Consider the following 21,835-nt stretch of genomic DNA (forward strand, 5'->3'; position numbering starts at 1 on the left):
GGAGCAGAGTAAAGGAGCTTTATTCTGCATTCAGCACTGGTGCACCTGACCTGGAAATAGTCAGTATTGCTATTGAGTGCCAAAAGGGAGAAAATGTTCCATTCTCCATCAATGATATGTACCAGTGCACAAAAAAATCTAAAATCGATAAATATTTACAGATGCTTGGTGCATATCTTTGCTAAAGTCTAGAAAACTGCTATTGCTGAATACAAAGTAAAGATTGAAGTTTCCAACCAGATGTCCTAATTTCTGAGGGCTTGAGTCATCAGCAAAGTGTTAAGATTTAGCTCACTCCAGTTAATTTCTTCATGGGCCTAACACAAAACTTTGCTTATGTAGGCAAGCTCTTGGTCCCTACAAACCAAAATGTGACCTTATGCATAAAGTAATGTCAGATAACAGGCTGCAGGGTGAGCATTGAACCCTTTTACTGATGAGGTGCACATTACAAAAAGTACAGCAAACACCACACTGACAGACCATATAATTCAGGTTGAAAACTTTGCATCAAATTTATTAATATGAAAGCTTAAACTGAAGCAAGAGCAAAAAACCAACAGATTGTAGCTAAATTACAATACTTCACTTAACATTAAGTATCTGTTTCCAAACAATAAAAGTCCCAAATCTACAGTAATAATTCTGATAAAATGATCACACATCAGCGAGGAGTAGCTTTACTTAGGACAGAGCTCCTCTGGATCACCCTACCAACTCCTAACATGATAGACAGATTTTTGCAAGATAAGGGAGCGAAGGGTTATGGGGAGCGGGCAGGGGAGTGGCTTTGAGCCCAAGATCAACCATGATCTTATTGAATGGTGGAGCAGGCTCAAGGGGCCAAGTGGCCTATTCCTGCTCCTATTTCTTATGTACAGTAGCAGAGCAAAATAGGAAAATACTAAAGAATCTAGACTACTGGCCTGAGTTACATGTTTCTCTCCTGCTTGAAGATAAGCTGTGAGAAAGGAAAGATTAAAAAAAATTCCCTCAGCATTTGTCAAAACTATCAAATTAGTAATCAAAGGCAGAATGACTGCCTGACAGGTCTGCTGCTTCAATTTTTAATAGCTATGAAACTCTGCCACTATGGGTTATTCTTTCACTGATGGAATGGTCATTACAGATAATACTTATCATCTTCAACACTTGCTAAGCTATCTACGTACACAGATCAGACAATTTGCTTTGAAGTGACATTATATACTATCCAGGGCTGTGGATTTTCTCACCACCTTACATTTCAATGTCAAACCTAAATGTTGCACAAGAAGCTATTGAGGAAATAGCTTCCTCTAGGGAATCACTAGGAATCCATTAAAAACAAGGAACTGGCCTAATTAAAAATTTAAATATATATTATGGAGATTCTTATGATGAAAAACATTGGGTCATACTTCTAATTTGTCACACCAGTTTCTTGGTAGATCTCACTTCAGGCTATCTTAGAAACCTCATAAGTTAGCCAGATGGCAAAGACCTGAAGTTCAAGTTCCTCCCAAGTGAAGAAAGACGTGATCAAACGAATTCTGTATTTACAGCTCTTATTAAAATGGCCACCTTGCTATTGCCCATTATGCAGCTTGTTCACAAGATGTGCACTGTAGTGAAGGTCTACCACAAGATATATTGAGAAACCAAGCTCTGAAAGTAGGACTGAGTCTTAACTGACCGGTAATCTCGAGTAACTCAGAATTCTCATCTAAGCAACAATTCTGCTTAACTTCTAAGCAAACCATGCGCAGGTTTTCTGATAATTCGACACAAGCACTATACCTGTAGGGGTCCACACTGGTTCTGGGTTTGTCGCTTTCTCGTTTGCTTGGTTAATTGACAGTAGATCTCATTTTGCAGCTCTTTATGTGTGAGACACACTTGTAAAGCACTCTGAGCCAATGATACATGATAATCAATGGCAGGCGCATCAATAGCAACATTGATGAATAACTGGGAAGTCTGGAGAATAAAATAAATATTAAATTTTATAACTGATACAAATTAACTGTGTTTATCCTTTTAGATATAGGAAGTAGGAATCTCTTTCCAAGGACTGTAGGTCTGGGCAGTCTCAAATCAATTTCCTGTTGGATGCAGGTCAACAGCACATTGGAATTCTGGAACACCCAGGGCACATGAAAAATTGGAAATATAAGTCCCTCAGCCCCAGAGAAGCAACTGATATTCTGATAACCCTGGAACCACAAAGCTTATAGAACTGTCCAATGATTGAAATAACAACAGAAAATGCTGAAAACACTCAGCAGGTCAGGCAGCATCTGTGGAGAGAGAAACAGAGTTAACGTTTCAGGTCTGTGACTCTTTGTCAGAATGATTGAGGTGGAAATGGTACATATTTTTGGGGGGGAACTGGACGTGTAATCCAAAGGGCTATTAAGAAGTCATCAGGAAACACTTTTTCACAAAAAGGGTAGAGAAAACTGTATTTCTCTCTCTCTCCAACAGGCTGTGGATACTGGGTTAATTGAAATGTTCAAGATTTTCAATCTGCAAATTCTAGCAGGGTCAGTGGCGATACTTTGATGCAGGCGTAATCCCTGCATAACTGCTGGCATCACAACCCCATGGATTTTCTAGGCCAAATGAGTTCTGTATCCAAAAGATGGGTGTCCGGGACAATATTTATGCCAGTTAATTTTTTCCTAATTTTGCACTCAAGGAGGTGGTGGGTGACCATTCACTACTTTAACTGCAGGTACATTTCTCCGGTGCTGTGTCAGAAAATTGACTTATGGTAATAGGGTGAAAGCTTGCCAAAAGAGTTCAATAATCATCCAGTGACACAAAACTCCGCCACCAAACAAAGTGCAATTTTTTTTTAACACCCGCTTTTCTGTTAGTACTAATGCACATAGCAATACTAATATTGCATACTATATCACCACCAGCAATCATGAATATATTAGGCTGTTAGGTGTTCCAAAAGCCATGCAACTTAATCCCCTAAAAACCTTTAACATAATATTCTTCCTTACACTAGTAAAATACATTGGGCCATAATTTGCTGTAGGAGTGAATCTAATGGTGAATGCTCTTAGTTAGATCTGCCCTTGCACGTTTCAGTTTTAAAAATTTTCATGTGGCAAGTTGGTGGATGTGTGAGCTGATAATGTCACAACAAGGAAAACAGGGCATCTGGAACCTGAGTGAACAGGGCAAACAACTGTGTATCTCCTTAACCAATCAGATTGAAGAAGGATTGTGAAATTGACAGCGCAAGGATTGAGGAGGAAGTGTAAATTAGAGAGGGTGAATTCAATGCCAAATCAGGTACAGAAAGAGAAATAAAACGAGGGAAAGAAAGATTGGAGTAACAGAGAGAAAAAAGACACGGAAAGTAAAACATTTTAAAAAACTTTTTACATTTTTTAAATCTCCAACTATTAAAACTTGAAGGAATGAGACTCCACACTTGCAATAGTTAATTTTCAGTGCCAGAGAGGTTGACTAGTAGTAATTATCTCATCACTTTGTTCAAATGGTACTTAGACTGAAATAGACATGATTTTGTGTGGCGCGCGGTAGGTACAAACTGAACTCAAGTACAGCAACTTCACGGCGTTGTGCATTTCAATGGTGAGGCAGACAGCGAGATGCCGTTTTCGTGAAGCTAACGACGGAATGGCGCAACTCGGACAGCAACGCTTGGATTTCCGCATTTAACCTCGCATCTGCCCTCGCCTGAAGTTGCTGTAGCATTTGCGCATAAATAATAGCAAGCACCATTAGTCTCACCATTATTTTGACAGCAAATTATGACACATTATTTTTCAGGATACAAATGAATGTTACCTTAAACAGTTTGAGTGCTTCAGTTTGTAGAGCTGCAGATGGCAGTGTGGTAAGGGGAGATGTTATCCCATCTTTACTATAGCACAGAGTAGGGTGTATCCATAACTGGGAGCCTGACAAAGAGGAGAATTAGAGTAAAATACATAAATAAATTGACCTTAGAAATTAATAAATGAAAGAAAAAAGCCATTGTAATTATGTTTGAATCATTATAGTTTACCACAGTAGTTTAAAATTGAGAAACAGTAGAACTATTTAGTTCCAAATCTGAGCTCAGGTTAACAATAAACAACCTGATGAATTTAGTAATAAATATGCAAGCCTAAAAATTCTATAGGCCTATTTAAAGGGGGTGGAAGTGTGTGACGTGCACCCACCTATGTGCCCTGGCACTGACCCCTTCCCAAATCACAGGAAAGTGGGTATTTGAATACTTGTGGCATCAGGCATAGTATTTTTTCCTCTTAATTCTTGTGGTGTGGGTATCACTGGCAAAGCTGGCACTTATTGCCCATCTCTAGTTGCCCTGTAGCAGTTTCATACAACTGAATAGCTTCGTAGGCCACTTCAGAGAGAAAATAAGCGCCAACTACATTGGTGTGGGACTGAAGTCACTATTCTAATCCGAAAAAGGACAACGGAGGCATGAAATGGGCCGAAGAGGAGGTAAGAAAAAGTATTGTTTTTGTAAGTTCTGGTTCTGCCTTCTGGTCATCTTTTCAACAGTAATTGATCCCTTTGGGTGTTAGCACCTGTAATTCCCCACATGACAAGTTCTGCTGGGCACATCGGTGGTGAGCTGGACACAATTTCTCAGCTGGTCTGGGAACCCCTCAGACATGCCCCAATGCTGGCTGTGGATATAATGAAGACAGGCTTAAGAAGTGTCTGGCCCCACTGAAGCCCATATTTACTGGGCAAGCTGAGGTTTGGAAATCTGGTGGATCTGAGTTCTTCACCCGCCGGGATCCCACTGTAGCTCTACCACTGCAGACTTTACAACTGATGTGTTTTGTATAACCTCCAATAATGCCAATTAAAATTGTTATATAAAAATAAATCAGTTGTCAAAGATGATCAATTAAATGAGTGGATGATGCAGGGACTGGTTATTCACCTCTAGGATCTGGTTAGAATCCATCCAATTAAGATGGGATACAATTCACAGTGATTATCTGTACGAATACTCTTGTGGCCTTCTGCGCATGCACTCGGTATCCTGGAGCCGTGCATGTGCACTTGATTCCCTTCTGTGCATGTGCGCTGTTTACCGAAGCCGTGCGTGCGCAGTATCCAACAGTTGCAGCCACGCTTTGCTCAGCTCCGTGTAGAGACAGTCACTAGATCCATTGGTGGCCGGGGAGGGGGGTGGCGTAAGAGACCGGATTGAAAGAGGAGAAAGAGAGGGAATCAGAGGGAAGAGAAGGTCAGGAACTCGGTTGGGGGTGGGGGGGAGTAAAGAGCACGGAGAGCACAGTGGGGATGGGGGAAAAACGTGATTCAGGTCTAAATCGGGGGAATGAGAGCGAGAATGTGATCCAAATGGTAAGACAGATCATGGTCCTCCAACCTCACCCCCTTTACACCGGCACCACATTCTTCCTCTCCTCCCTCTGGTTGATTTCTCGGAAAGCTTGGTGCATATGTGGCAAGTGACATCATTAGACTGGACGGATTTCGGAAGTCATGATGCTATCACTTTTCACTTCATACCCAATAAATCTGTTAACAATCTGTGAACCACACACAATGCCCCATCTATGGGGGGAGGTCAAAAACTTGTTGGGGAGAAGGTCAGGAACCGGGGTTGGCGGGGTGGGTGTGGGGAGGAGGAACTTGGGCAGGGGAAAGAAGGTCAGGAACTTGGGCAGCAGAGGAGGTCAGGAACTTGGGAGGGTTGGGGGGGGGGGGGGGGAAGGTCAGGGTCAGGAGCTTGTTTGGGGGGTGGGAAAAGGTCTTAACCCACAAGGGTGAGCCCTATCTGTTCTATGTGAGCTCTGTTCTGTCTGGAGCCTGGAAGTCAGAATGGCTCGAATTACACTTAGCAAATTACAGTAAACTCTTTCTTATCTGGCACCTACGGGAGCAGGATGGTGTCAGTTGATGAAAAATTCTGGATAACAGAGAGGTATACCTGTCAAGGCAATTTTTAACACAAACAAAAATAAAAACCACTGACTAACTCGGCCACCGCGGGAGACTCGGACTCGGCAAAACGAGTGCTGGATGGATTCGGCAAGATTACCAGCTATCTATTTTGCCCGTTATTAAAGTATTCCGGATGATTAAGTCCGGATGACAAGAGTTTACTGTAATTGATTACTTAGGCAGGCAGGATCTAATTACACATTCCAAAGAAACTGCTGGGTGTGTCTTGTCCTTCAAGGTGAACAATCAGAAATCTGGTGTTGGAAATAAACACGACCGATATAATTTGCTGTCAGTAATAAGTTCTTATTGGGTGTGGGCCCTCAGCACACAACTGCTCCTAATACAGTAATCTGACTCAGAAAGGCTGCATGATAGCTAATATAGGAGAGAGAAGGATGTGCAGGTTTGCTAGTGCAGTAGGTTGAGTTTGAGGTGTGGCACAGTGTTGGAACAGAGTACATAAGAACGCAAGAATTACGAGCAAGAGTAGGCCAGATGGCCCCTTGAACCTGCTCCGCCATTCAATAAGATCATGGCTGATCATCGACCTCAGCTCCACTTTCCCGCCCAATCCCATATCCCTTGATTCCCCTAGAGTCCAAAAATCTATCTCAGCCTTGAATATACTCAACGACTGAGCATCCACAGCCCTTTGGGATAGAGAATTCCAAAGATTCACAACCCTCTGAGTGAAAAAATTCCTCATCATCTCAGTCTTAAAAGGCCAACCCCTTATGCTGAGACTATGCTCTCTAATTCAAGACTCTCCAGCCAGGGGAAACAACCTCTCAGCGTCTACCCTGTCAATCCCCCTCAGAATCTTATATGTTCCAATGAGATCACCTCTCATTCTTCTAACCTCCAGAGAGTATAGGTCCAATCTGCTCAATCACTCCTCATAGAAAAACCCTCTCATCCCAGGAATCAATCTAGTGAACCTTCATTGCACCACCTCCAAGGCAAGTATATCCTTCCTTAGACAAGGAGACCAAAACTGTGCACAGTACTCCAGGTGTGGTCTCACCAAGGCCCTGTACAATTGCAGCCAAACTTCCTTACTCTTATACTCCAACCCCCTTGCAATAAAGGCCAACATGCCATTTGCCTTCCTAATTGCTTGCTGTACCTACATGCTAACTCTGTGTTTCCTGTACGAGGACTCCTAAATCTCCCTGAACACCAACATTTAATAGTTTTTCACCATTAAAAAAATACTGTTTTCCTATTCTTCCTACCAAAGTGTATAACCTCACATTTCCCCACATTAGACTCCATCTGCCACCTTATTACCCACTCACTTAACCTGTCGATATCTCTTTGCAGGCTCTTTGTGTCTTCCTCACAGCTTACTTTCCCACCTAGCTTTGTATTGTAGAGGTAGCTTTGCTCTCCATCAATTCATGTTACACAAGACTTAGGAGTACTTGATACTAACACTGGGTGGGTATCCCTCAATTTGCTGAGCGCAACACTCAAACATAATGTTACAATTATAGATAGTATATGTCTGAAATATTTGGTTACAGACTTACAGGAATCACTATCTGCATTCAACAGGTTGCCAACGAGTTGTTCAAATTCAGTTCCCACATTTATATTAGTGCTGCCTGCAGCTAAGGTTAGTTGATAGAACCAGGTATCCTATGAAAAAACAAAACACATTAAACCAGCAGTGTTTCATCCTAGTCCCAGTAAGATTGGAGATCAATTCTGTGATTTGAAGAATGCTCATCACAAATAAATGTCCTTAGAGATATATTACAGAGGTGGTGAGTTTATGAAATAATTGTAAGCTTACCTTTTCATGTTTGGAGCCAATGAGGAGGTAGGTAGGACCCTGCTCTTTGGGATGTATAGCAATTGTATAATGTGTAGATAGAAGGCTACGACTGCTAGTCTCATAGTCTTCGTCTGAATCACACGATCTGTCTACTTCTTCAACTCTTGCTTCCATCAAATTAATCTGACCTAATGGAAACTTGAAAATATGCAAAACATGGTATAGATTGTGAATACAGCCACCAATTTGTGCCATCAATGTACATTGTACTACTGATATTTTTAAATCTATCTTTAATGCAGTGGATTAGACACTGGTCTAGGTTCAAAACCAGTGCAGATTGATGGGATGAAAGACTGCTCTGGCTGTAAGAATTCTATGTGAAATGAGTTTGTAGTGGGCATGGGACCACAGCACAAATCTTCACCTAATTCAGCACTTATTGGCACTAAATTGGCAACAGCATAGATGTGAGAGTATAAAAATGCTACCATGGTGCAGTGAGAGATGCTCTTTGTGGTTAGAGCCAAGACATATTTTTGGAGTAAAGTAAAAGGTGCATTTCTCTGCATATAACTGTGGTACGCCTAGTCTAGGAGTGCTTTGTATTGTCACTAGGTGCCCGAAATGGAACATGTTCCATTGTTCAGCAATAAAAATTTTTTTATCTTGATGAACATAATAAATTCACAAATGACTACTTTTAAGTAAAGGCAAATCAACCATTTAAGCATTGCAATAACACAATGAGCACAATTTTGATGTGTTTTGTGGGAGTGTAAGTGAGGCAATTCTCCAGGTACCCATGAATGGATGGAGATGAATATATAACTGATAATATAACTGTCTGGAAGGGGCATAGAACAATGGTGCGCCCATGCACTATAACATTAACTAGTATGGTGAATTCCCAATCTCTCAGCTGGGCCATTTTGTAAGAGAATAAGGTAGGAGAGACATTGATTACAGGCCAGGCAATTCCTTACAGGGAGGGAGGAAAATGAGAAGACAAGTCAGACTAATGTGACACAGTGGTCAGTTACTGTTTGCTAGCATTGGTAGGAACCTGGAAACAAGATTGCTTCCCATCTTACTGGACAAAGAATAGTGACATGAAGAAAGAAGAAGCCTAAAAATAAAGAGACAAGATAAATTGAAAAATGCATGGATATTATTCCTGGAATGATCTCCCAATGGCTCATGCAGTTGCAGTGAACTTATAGAGCGAAAGAAGACAAAGTTCCCCGCCAACAGCGCATACTCGGAAAATTATCTCAATGAGCGAGTAACAACGCAATTTGCAATGATACAGTACTCCTCACTTAAGAGAATGCCTCAGAGCAGCTCATAGTGTGGGAGGTGGACACTCAGCAGAAAAGTAAGAAAATTTAGAGGGAAAAACTAAAGACATGGCCAAAGGGATGGGTTTGTATGAGCCTTTTGAAGGTAGGGAATGTGGTAGCAATGCAAAGTGGATTTGGGAGTGAATTTGAGATGGCCTGGGCATAATGACTGAATGTTCTGTCTCCTGTTGTGGAGGAGAAGTTACAGGAAATAAGCAAAAGTCCAGAATCAATAAAGTTGGGGAAATGGGCAAGAATATATGACTGGAGAAGATCACTCATGGGGTAGAGCCAGGCCATGTAGATGAGGGTTTTGAAATTAATTTGCTGGAACACATAGAGCCAGTGGAGCTTGCCAAGGATGGGCGTGAAAGATGGCGTTAATAAGGGTCAAGGCAGGGCGATAAATAAGTATACGGAGAGTGAAGTTACAAAATAAGAGATACAACAACAACAACTTGTATTTATATAGCGCTTTTAACATAGTAAAACGTCCCAAGGTGCTGCACAGGAGTATTTTAAGACAAAAAATTTGATACTGATCCACATAAGGATAAATTAGGGCAGGTGACCAAAAGCTTGGTCAAAGAGGTAGGTTTTAAGGAGCGTCTTAAAGGAGCAAAGAGAGGTAGAGAGGTGGAGAGGTTTAGGCAGGGAATTCCAGAGCTTAGGGCCTAGGCAACAGAAGGCATGGCCACCAAAGGTTGAGCGATTATAATCAGGGATCCTCAAGAGGGCAGAATTAGAGGAGCGCAGCTATCTCGGGGTGGGGGGGGGTGGGGTTGTGGGGCTGAAGGAGATTACAGAGATAGGAAGGGGCGAGGCCATGGAGGGATTTGAAAACAAGGATGAGAATTTTGAAATCGAGGCGCTGCTTAACTGAGAGCCAATGTAGGTCAGTGAGCACAGGGGTGTTGGGCGAACGGGACTTGGTGCGAGTTAGGACACAGGCAGCCAAGTTTTGGATCACCTCAAGTTTACGTAGGGTGGAATGTGGAAGGCCAGCCAGGAGTGGGTTGGAATAGTCAAGTCTAGAGGTAACAAAGGCATGGATAGAATAAAAGGACACAAAAAGAAAGTGACAGAGCATGGAAACAAGGGAAAGAGATGGAACAGGAAGAAAAGAGATGCATGGAGAGATAGTGAAAGGAAGAAGAATGGAGAAAAAGAACTAAAAAAACAGCCAATCATGCTGTGTTATGAAGACGCTGGGTGTTGGTTAGCGCCTGTAATTTCCCTCATGCCAAGTTTCTGATTTCAACTGTGCATTTCAAGGAGGTGATAAATAGAATTGAAATGATTCTTTGTGCAGAGGGCGTGAAAATGAATAACAGCCTCTTCCACTCACAACCTGAATAGACTGTGTCATATGTTCAGTGATCAGTATATTGAGAAGAATAGATTTGAGCTCTGGAGTGTGAACAAATTGTGCACCAGTGGACAAAATATGGACTTTGGAAAAGACTAGATCACCTTGAAATTGCTGGTTTACCTTATTTTCCTGATTGCGGAAATAATAAAGAACCTTTCCAACAAGTGCACACCAGACTCTCTTGGAGTAACCATGCTTTACCTGCAAGACAATTGTTTAAGTCAGTTAAAGAGGCAATGACCTGGGGCCTGTTTCCATGCAAAGCATAAACAGCAGGATTTAAAAAATCAAAAAAAATCCTCCTCCCAGATTTTTCTTTTCCTCTTTAATTGCTTGGTGTACCATAGAATCGTAGAAATTTACAGCACAGAAGGAGGCCATTCGACCCATTGTGTCTGTGCCGACCGTAAAAGAGCTATCCAGCCTAATCCCACTTTCCAGCTCTTGGTCCGTAGCCTTGTAGGTTACGGCATTTCAAGTGCATACCCAAGTACTTTTTAAATGTGATGAGTGTTTCTGCCTCTACCACCCTTTCAGGTAGTGAGTTCCAGACCCCCACCACCCTCTGGGTGAAAAAAAGTTCTCCTCAGCTCCCCTCTAATCTCTCTACCAATTACTTTAAATCTGTGCCCCCTGGTTATTGACCTCTCTGCTATGGGAAATAGGTCCTTCCTATCCACTCTATCTAGGCCCCCCATAATTTTATACACCTCAATCAAGTCTCCCCTCAGCCTCCTCTGTTCCAAAGAAAACAACCCCAGCCTATCCAATCTTTCTTCATAGCTAAAATTCTCCAGTCCTGGCAACATCCTCGTAAATCTCCTTTGTACCCTCTCCGGTGTCCAGAACTGTACACAGTACTCCAGCTGTGGCCTAACTAGTGTTTTATAGTAGCAAAATACTGCAGATGCTGGAAATCTGAAATAACAACAGAAAATGCTGGAAATACTCAGCAGGCCAGGCAGCATCCGTGGAGAGAGAAACAGGGTTAACGTTTCAGGTCTGGGACCCTTCATCAGACCTGAGTATTTCCAGCATTTTCTGTTGTTATTTTAGTTTTTTTATACAGTTCAAGTATAACCTCCCTGCACTCTTCAAGTGAGAAAATGTGCAGCTAAGCTGTCATTCCATGACACATCACCAACACAAACCACAGCTGGGCCACAAGGAGATTTCTTTTATGTCTCTTTATTCTGTTACTAGCTGAAGTGCCCGGCGGTGCCGAGGGATTTTTGAGGGGATGTTGTTGTTGGAAGAGAGAGGGGGGGAGGAGGGGGCAGGGGAGGGAGGGGAGGGGAGAGGGGAGGGGAGGAGGAGGGGGAGGGGGGGGAGAGGAGGGGGGGGAGAAAGGGAGGGGGGAGCCAGCAGACCCTCTCCCCTCTGCCGGCGATAAGGGGGAAGGAGGGGGGGGGAGTCCCCGAACCCCGCCCCCCGATCTCCCGATGTCCCGCCCCCGATCTCCCGATGTCCCGAGCCCCACCCCCCGCCCTCCCGAGGCCCGATCTCATGAGGCCCGATCTCCCGAGCCCCGCCCCCCGATCTCCCGAGCGCCGATCTCCCGAGGCCCGATCTCCGATCTCCCGAGCCCCGCCCCCCCCAATCTCCCGAGGCTCGCCCCCCCCCCCCGATCTCCTGAGGCCCGATCTCACGAGCCCCCCCCCACCCCCGATCTGCTGAACCCCGATCTCCTGAGCCCCGCCTCCCACCGGAGCCGGCTTGAAGAGCAGAGAGAGAGACGCCGCCACGCAACCTGCTGCGTGAGGCCCGGCCGGACTCAAGTCGCGCGCGCTGACTCCTGCCTCACCGCCTTTACTAAGATGGCGATGGTGGCAATGCTCGGCTCAGGCCCGCCCCCTCCAGCCTTCACAAAGATGGCGGCGATCGCGAGCCGCTTGTTGAGCGCGACGGGTGGTGCCTAGCTCGGGCGTGGCTGGGCAACAGAGGCTCAGGCTTACAGGCCTGGAAAAACGGTGAAAGGTAGGAAAATTCTAGATGTTAGAGAAAAGATTTACAAATTAATTAACTTTTTTAAAAAACAATTTGGGCTAAAAATTCAGTTTGGGGCGTCAAGCTCGCCTGGGCGCCGAAATTACCGCTGGGTGCGGAGCCACTTGCGCCATCCGGATATTCAGTTTCTGCGCCCCAAATGGAAGTGGGCCGCTAAACGAGGCTTCCCGCGCCCCACTTGGGGCGCTGAAACTGAATATCGGCGCGCTAAGGGCCGCAGCGCCACACGCTGCGGCACGGCAGGCTGCGGTACTGCAGGCCTTCCTCCCACTGTTAAGGGGAAGGTGCCTGCAACAGCGCGATCCCCGCTCGTGAGTGCCGGCAAATAAGCCCGGCACCAAGGAGAAGTGCCGGGCTCTCGGGAAACAGCCGGCAATGCCGCGGGGGGGGGGGGGTGTAGGAGGCCGGGGACGGAGGTGCGGGCAGGCGGGCACCAAAAAAGTGGCCGGCCGCACTTCCACCTTAACTAGCGCCACTACCGCCACAGGTAGGCCCCTGTGTACCGGTCGCTATTTGCGGCCGGCGCTGAAGAGGCGGGCGCGACCAAATATGGCCATCGGGGCGATAGCGGGGCACTGCGCACACCGATGACGTCATCGGTGGCGGCGCAGCGCTACAGGCTAACGTCGCCATTAGCGCCCCGCTAAATATCGCGGTAGGTGTGGCCAGTGGCGCAAAAGCCACTGAGTGCCCTCTTTGGGCGCAAACTGGTGGCGCAGGCCACTGAATTTCTAGGCCTTTGTGTTTTAAAAGCAACTTTTTTTTTGCTGGAAATGTAGATTTGAAAAGAAACACGCAGAAAGTGGGAAAAAGAAATGAAAAGTTTGGAATCAAGATGGCGGCGACTCACCTCGGTTCAGAATGATAAGGCCCGCCCACACACGCACCGATTGGTCAACCGTCAGGTCACTGAACTGTAGGATTGGTCAATCATCACATCACTCAACTGTAGGATGGCCCGCCCGCACACACAATGAACCCGCCCCCACTCGATGCAAATGAGCGGATAATGAGAGGAATTTTGGAAGTTTTTTGGATACCGTCGGCACAATTTTTGTCCGACCGCCGGCACAATTTTTGTCGGAGCAAAAAGTAAATACGCCTACAAGAGTCCCCTAATGATGAGCTTTCTTTTGATATAACATATGCGTAGGTACGCTCTATAACTTTTGATTGTATAGCCGGCCAGAGAGACAGACAGAGAGACAGACAGAGAGACATATCCTTTTATATATATAGATTGGCTGGATATTTTTTCCTTGACTAGTAAGTGATAAAATTCACTTGGCATTTCAATGTGCAGATGTAGCACTATCCAGAATGAAGTTTGTTATCAAAGATACATGCCTGCCCTACTACTGTTTGTGAATGAAATCAATACCTAGGTTTTCTAAAACCTTGAAATATCAAAGTTTTTACACAATGACTTGAGCCATTGAATAGTAAACCTCAGCACTGCATGAGCCAGTTGTAAGTGCTGCAGTCGAGAGGGTGCAGCAGACCCACTGAATTAAAAAACCTCCACAAATTAGATATCTTTATACCTAAACAATAGCTCTTACAATTTTCAGTATTAACAACAACTTCTGTCAAAGGTGCTGTAAGAATTACCTTCAAGTTTACCTTAGAGCAATATTTTATGTTCATCAGGGCCAAGACACATCTCTTTGAAAATGAAATGTCTAAATCAATGCTGGAATGGTTATTCACCTGTGCATCTACATTTACAGATACTTAAGAACATGAGAAATAGGAACAGGAGTAGGCCATTTGGCCCTTCGAGCCTGCTCCGCCATTCAATAAAATCATGGCGGATCTGATCTTGGCCTCAACTCCACTTTCTTGCCTGTTCCCCATAACCCTTGACTTCCCTGTAGCTCAAATATCTGTCTATCACTGCCTTGAATATATTTACTGGCTCAGCCTCCACAGCTCTCTCGGGTAGAGAATTCCAAAGATTCACGACCCTCAGAGAAGAAATTCCTCCTCATCTCCGTCTTAAATGGGTGACCCCTTATCCTGAAACTATGCTCCCTAGTTCTAGATTCCCCCACGAGGGGAAACATCCTCTCAGCATCTACCCTGTCAAGCCCCCCTCAGAATGTTATATGTTTCAATAAGATCACCTCTCATTCTTCTAAACTCCAATGAGTATAGGCCCAACCTGCTCAATCTTTCCTCATAAGACAACCACTTCATCCCAGGAATCAACCCAGTGAACCTTCTCTAACCTACCTCCAATGCAAGTATATCCCTCGTTAAATAAGGAGACCAAAACTGTATGCAGTACTCTAGGTGTGGTCTCACCAAAACCCTGTACAGTTGTAGCAAGACTTCCCTACTTTTATACTCCATCCCCCTTGCAATAAAGGCCAACATTCCGTTTGCCTTCCTAATTACTTGCTGTACCTGCATGCTAACTTTTTGTGTTTCATGTACGAGGACACCCAGATCCCTCTGTACCGCAGCATTCTGTAGTCTCTCTCCATTTAAATAATATTTTGCTTTTCTATTCTTCCGACCAAAGTGGATAACCGCACATTTTCCCACATATGAATTAAATAAATATGAATTATATATTTGTGTAAGATGTAAATGCACACACATTTCAAACTTTAGAATATATCTGTAAACTGGTTTTCACAAGCAACACACTCAGAATTATTGTGACTATATGTATCCCAGCACCTACTGGTGACTATAAATCCCTGTAATTCACCCTGGCCATCCATTATTATATAATATCTAATGAATTAAATTAGTACCTTGGTTAGTAAACCTTTGATCGATGGTTTGACATCTGGTTGTGTGAAGAGGGGACTGGCAGCCTGTATGCGTAAAACATTCTGTAAAACCCGAATCCATTCCTCGAGAATATTAGGAGAATCTGCAGTCAGGTAGTAGGTCTTCTTTTCTGTAATCAGCTTGGATAGAAAACACAACAAACATATCATTACAAGGGCACGAACTGTCTTTGCTGTTGGATAAATGATTGAACTATGGGTCATATGGGCACCCTGACTCAGAGACCATGCAAAAATAACAGTTGCAATCAAGAGGCCAGTCATTAGGAGGCTATTTTGCTCGTAAATACATTTTTACAAAACAAAATGACAAGGGCTAATTTTTTGAACAAATACTTAAAGAAATTTTTCATCAAAGGAATTCACTTTGGAATATTCCTGTAAACTGGGCGCAATAGCCTTAGTTACTGAAGAGGAAATTTTATAATTATTAATGCTCGATTTTTCAGGTATAATGTGGGTGTTATAGTGGAATATAAGATGGAGATCTGTCAGGCCAGATCTCACTCATTTTGTGCATCACGCACATTTCTGGTGGGGGAATTGACGCTGTAGGAAGTTGCCATCCGAAACATGCAGGAGTATAATCTGAGTATTGTAATGACGTCTCGATGATGCAATTTCCTGATGTTTATGTGTAACTAACACTGAACCATCTACCTGCTTAAATAAAATGGGCACCCAGGGTTACAAGACATTGAGCTGTATTCTGAAATTAATTTATAAAGATATTTCAGGGGATCTTAACAAAATTGTAAATACATTTTTCATTTATTTTTACATGCGTTTTGCTGTTGTCAATCCGGTATTCACAAGCTTTTGTGCCAATTATTGTGGTGCACTTTTTTCCCCCCTCAACAGCTGCAATAGTGGCACAATGAGTTTCCCCATGGGAATACCCCACATCTATACTTGTTGGAGGTAGAAGAGGATCAATGGAGGGATGTCAGGCAGGTTAAGCTGTACCAAGGGTGTTCTGTACCTCTCTACTAGTACCCTCACACCGTATCTATAGGCAGAGATGCACAAACTTTAATTTGCCAGATAAGCTGCGATTTACAAAAGGAAGCCGAGACAGAATTGTGCCAAATGCTCCAAGTTGGCCTACAGGCAAACTCTGCTACAGGCTACTGCCTATAGGTGTCAAAGTCACAACCACCCTTAACTTTTATACTTCGGCTTCATTCCAGGCTAGCACCGGGGCCACTGTCTATATAAGCCAAACAGCTATCCATAAAGCTATGAAGAAAATGATTGATGCTCTACTTGTTTGAGCAAGCAATCTCATTGTCTTCTCATGGACCAACAACAGCACCATGAGAAGCCTCCATAAAGTTACAGAGGGGCAAGATTCTCAAAGATCCAATTGGTTATGGACTGTACCCATACAATATCAATAGGAAAGAATTGCATTCTCTGATGTACAGCATTGTATGTATGTCTTTTTAGGCTACTGCAGGCCTTTAAATCCTGCAGCATGGTGTGCAGGTAGTATTCTTGTACCATCCCACCTTCAGTTGAGTTCACGGCTAACTGGAAAATCTAGGCTTGAAAGTCAAATATAGAATGGCTTTTATATCTAAAATCTGGAGATTCCAGCACCACACAGTTCAAGGTTGTAACCTATAAGTAAGTTTGTTTAAAAAAATACATATTGCTATCACTTGCTTGGCAATAACCTGAGCAAAAAAATCTTCAAGTATTTAATGGACAGTAGATAGAATGCAAATTCAATTACTCGGTGTCCCAACACTGTTTGAAAGGAGCACTGTATTCGAGAAATGTGGCTGAAAATACTACCTGAATTGTTTGTTTTCCATCACACCTGACAATATGATTTGAGACATTGAGCTCAATCTGACCCTGTGGTTTATGGATGACATCGCTCTGGATTCAGAGATAAGAGAGAAATCATCATATTTTAGTATGTGCAGTATAGTCTCATTTACAAGTGTTAGGGTAATAAAATCTCAAGATTATTAACACATTTTGGATTCAAATCCAGATCAGACTGAATGGAAGAAAGTTTTCCCTGTCTCCTGACTGTAAAGTTCCTACGTGAAAATCAGGCACAGGCCTGATGGAGTCACTCACTTGCTGGGCACCCCAGGGCAGGAGTGCCTAGAATTCTTGGTGCTGTAGCCTGCTCCCAAACTCCCACTGACTGGGTGTCTGGGGTGCCAGGGTGAGCTGGGGACTGAAAGGTAGGACCACTTTTACTTATTGGATCTGCCCCCACCCCACCCTTTCCAGGGTCTTTTAATTGAATCGGGACCTTCTGGCTGCTGATTGAGGGGGTCCACGAAAGTCAGCCCTTTTATATCTTCTTTCTCAACCAGGATAAATGACAATCTTGTCTTTGTGGCGATAAAGAATGTCCCTACTGGCAAGGAAAGAAATGAGAGGTAGAGCAGCAATCTGATTGTGGAATGTCATTGCCAAAAGGCTGTGAACAATTCACTGCCTCTCTCAGTCAGGGAATGGACAGTGGGACAGAGGCATTTAAAAATTCCAGCAATATAAATAAGAAAAAAAAGCGTGGAAAACTACAATATGAAGCACTGCAGCTTATAAAAGGAGCACTGGTATACTATGATCCAATACAGGATGAAATAGGCTAGTATATCTGTATATAAGTGATTAAAGAGTAATTTTATATCTGAAGTTAATCCAGATAATGCGAATGATACCACAATGCAAACTACATTCCACTAGTTCAGCTATAAAACAAAAACAAAGTTACAAATTGAAAAATATTATAACACGTTCTCGATGGTACAAGACATTACATAGTGGTAAATTAGTGACTTTGTACGGTTAGAACTGAGTAGTTATACTTATCTTACTTACTGGTGACTTGTAGTACAGCAATTCACCACCTTTAAGGACAAACCATCGCCGTTTCCATGTTCTCACTTTTCCTCCCATTTTTAACAAATATCCAGACTTCTCTAATGGTTCCTGTACAAGAGATCATTGTGTATTTTGATTATTACTATGTTACTTAAAGAATTTTTGCCAATTCACATTCTTAAATGGATTTGGAACTAAGCAAGTTTTAGTGGGGCACATTTTTCTGTCCATTTGATACTTTTGTGTATAGAGAGGGACTGTGACCTAATTTATTGTAAAAGGTAACACCTTTTGTACTTTATGAAAAAAAGCATATTTATTTGGAAGGTAGGATATTCTCAAGGAAAATTGATGAAATTTTAGGAGAACTCCTGTTTACATCCAACAAGGAATTTTTGTATAATTGTGTGGGTTTCAAAATTTCCAACCAAATCCATCTGGAACAGACAGGCGTTTCTGCAGCTGCAGACATGATTCCAGGATAGTGTGTTGCCTCCCTGGTGCCAGGGTCTAGGATGTCACTGAGCGGCTGCAGAACTTTCTGAGCGGTGGAGGATGAACAGCTAGCGGTCGTGGTACATATTGGTATCAATGACATAGGTAGAAAGAGGAATGAGATCCTGCAGGCAGATTTTCAGGAGCTAGGAAAGATTAAAAAGCAGGATCTCAAAGGTAGTAATCTCCGGATTGCTCCCGGTGCCACGCGCTAGTGAGTTTAGAAATAGGAGGATAGAGCAGATGAATGCATGGCTGGTGAGATGGTGCAGGAGGGAGCGCTTTAGATTCTTGGGACATTGGGACTAGTTCTGGGGGATGTGGCCGGTGGGGTGGGGGGGGTTCCTAGTGCTGTTGGGGAGGGTTTAAACTAATTTGGCAGGGGGATGGGCACCAGGTTGTAGCATTAGATAGGTGAAATACGGTGCACAAAAGAGTGGAAGATACAGATAGCACTAGAGTAAGAGATAGTACAGTGTGAGGTGGGGTCAGATTAAGAGAAAATACAAGAAGGTCTAAGATAGGTTTACAGTGCATGTATGTAAATGCATGAAACATGGTTAATAAGGTTGGTGAGCTACAGCGCAAAGAGCCACATGGGAATATGATATTGTGGCAATAACGGAGACCTGGCTTAAAAAAGGGCAGGATTTGGGTAAATATTCCTAGATACAAGGTGTACAGGAAAGATAGGGAAGGAAAGAAAGGCAGTGGGGTGGCAGTATTGATTAAGGAGATTACAGTGCTGGAGAGAGAGAATGTCCCGGAGGGGTCAAGGGCAGAATCTATTTGGTTAGAGTTAAGAAACAATAGAGGTGTTATTACAGTACTAGGTGTATTCTATAGGCCACCAACTAGAGGAGCAAATTTGCAGGGAAATTATCCTAATATAGACTGGGATAGTAATAGAGTAAAGGGTAAAGAGGGGGAAGAATTTCTGAAGTGTGTTCAGGAGAACTTTCTTGATCAGTACGTTTCCAGCCCAACAAGGAAGGAGGCATTGCTGGATCTAGTCCTGGAGAATGATGTGGGCTAGGTGGATCAAGTTTCAGTAGGGGAACATTTAGGGAATAGTGATCATAGTATCATAAGGTTTAGGTTAGCTATGGAAAAGGACAAAGAGCAATCTAGAGTTAAAATTCTTTATTAGAGGAGGGCCAATTTCAGTGGGTTGAGAACGGACCTGGCCCGGGTAAATTGGAATCAAAGATTGGCAGGCAAAACTGTAATTGAACAATGGGCTGCCTTTAAAGAAGAGATGGTTCAGGTACAGTCGAGGTACATTCTCACAAGGGAGAAAGGTAGGGCAACCAAAGCCAGAGCTCCCTGGATGATGAAAGAGATAGAGGAGGAAAAATTTGGTTGCTTTGTGTCTCTTAGGGTACTAACGGGGCGCAAAACAGCTAGCGCCCAGGCGTGTCGCCGCCAATTCCTCCCGCGAAATTCAGCGGCGGTGATGACAGCATGCCACTCGCACTCTGGCCGCGTTCTTCGGTAGCGCCCCCTGACTTACCGCCGGACGCCATGTCCGACGGGGTCAGGGGGGGCCTACCTGAGGCCAGGGCAGCGCTATTTAAAGATGAGGTGCTGGGCGGCCATTTTTGTTACTGGCTGCCTGCCAGCACCTGCCTCCGCTGCCGTCCCCGTCCTCCTGATCCGCCCCCCTGACAAAGCAGAAAAAAGGGGCATATTACAGATGTCAGGTTAAGAATACAAGTGAGAACCAGGCTGAGTACAGAAAGCTCAGAGGGGAAGTAAAAAGGAAATAAGAGGGGCAAAGAGGGAGTATGAGAATAGACTGGCAGCTAACATAAAAGAGAATCCAGAAGTCTTCTATAGGCATATAAATAGTAAACGGTTAGTAAGAGGAGGAGTGGGGCCAACTGGGGACCAAAAAGGAGACCTGCACATGGAGGCAGAGGGCATGGCTAAGGTATTACAGGAAACTATTTTTTATCCGGCACGGACAGGGCCGACGTGGTGCCGGTGCATCAAAAACTCCAGATAACCGAATGCTATAGTAAAAGATAGGGAGAGCTGACAGCTCCGTATAAAGCAACAAACCCTGTTGCTTAGCAACAACTGTAGAACAATGGCCACAAGTTTCAAGCATCTCTGTAGCTTAGCAACAGCTGCAGCCACACCCTTGCACAGCACAGATGGAAGAAGGCAAATACAATATGAAGTAAAACCTACTCCTGAATTTTGCCGGTTAACTGAGATTTTTGGTTATTTAGGTGCCGGTAAATCGAAAGTTTCCTGTAAATGAGTACTTTGCATCTGTCTTTACCAAGGAAGAAGATGCTGCCAAAGTCATAGTGAAAGAGGAGGTAGTTGAGATATTGGATGGGATAAAAATTGATAAAGAGGAGGTACTAGAAAGGCTGGCTATACTTAAAGTAGGTATGTCACCAGGACCGAGTGGGATGCATCCTAGGATGCTGAGGGAAGTAAAAGTGGAAATTGCGGTGGTACTGGCCATAATCTTCCAATCCTCCTTGGATACGGGGGTGGTGCCAGAGGACTGGAAAATTGCAAATGTTACACCCTTGTTCAAAAAAGGGTGTAAGGATAAATCCAGCAACTACAGGCCAGTCAGTTTAACCTCGGTGGTGGGGAAGCTTTTAGAAACAATAATCTGGGACAAAATGAACAGTCACTTGGACTGTTTAAGGGAAGCCAGCACAGATTTGTTAAAGGCAATTTTTTTGATGAGGTAACAGAGAGGGTTGATGAGGGCAATGCGGTTGATGTGGTGTACATGGACTTCCAAAAGGCATTTGATAAAGTGCCACATAATAAACTCGCCAGCAAAGTTGAAGCCCATGGAATAAAAGGGACGGTGGCAGCATGGATATGTAATTGGCCAAGTGACAGGAAACAGAGAGTAGTGGTGAACGGTTGTTTTTCGGACTGAAAGAAGGTATACAGTGGTGTTCCACAGGGGTCGGTACTAGGACCACTGCTTTTCTTGATATATATTAATGACTTGGACTTGGGTGTACAGGGCATTATTTCAAAATTTGCAGATGACACAAAACTTGGAAGTATAGTGAACAGTGAGGAGGATAGTGATAGACTTCAAGAGGACATAGACAGGCTGGTGGAATGGGTGGACACGTGGCAGATGAAGTTTAACGCAGAGAAGTGCGAAATGGTATATTTTGGTAGGAAGAACGAGAAAAGGCAATATAAACTAAGGCCGGTTGATAAAGTG

The 21,835-nt window shown here is 43.7% G+C and overlaps 1 protein-coding gene across 1 annotated transcript in view; it reads right to left on the reverse strand.

The window, feature by feature from the left end:
* The window catches only part of plekhh2 (pleckstrin homology domain containing, family H (with MyTH4 domain) member 2), a 146,138-nt gene that overhangs the window by 31,090 nt on the left and 93,213 nt on the right, over positions 1-21,835 (reverse strand). The window contains exons 13-20 of the mRNA XM_085980626.1: positions 18,121-18,231; positions 17,071-17,157; positions 15,232-15,390; positions 10,580-10,660; positions 7,763-7,942; positions 7,497-7,605; positions 3,814-3,926; positions 1,780-1,959 (exon numbers count right to left, since the gene is read on the reverse strand). Of these exons, the coding sequence (XP_085836752.1) occupies positions 1,780-1,959; positions 3,814-3,926; positions 7,497-7,605; positions 7,763-7,942; positions 10,580-10,660; positions 15,232-15,390; positions 17,071-17,157; positions 18,121-18,231 (1,020 nt within the window). The remainder of the gene's footprint in view (positions 1-1,779; positions 1,960-3,813; positions 3,927-7,496; positions 7,606-7,762; positions 7,943-10,579; positions 10,661-15,231; positions 15,391-17,070; positions 17,158-18,120; positions 18,232-21,835) is intronic.

The sequence above is a fragment of the Somniosus microcephalus genome, chromosome 3, assembly GCF_052327205.1.
Source record: "Somniosus microcephalus isolate GS21.2 chromosome 3, FLI_Smic_1.0, whole genome shotgun sequence".
Classification (NCBI taxonomy): Eukaryota; Metazoa; Chordata; class Chondrichthyes; order Squaliformes; family Somniosidae; genus Somniosus; species Somniosus microcephalus.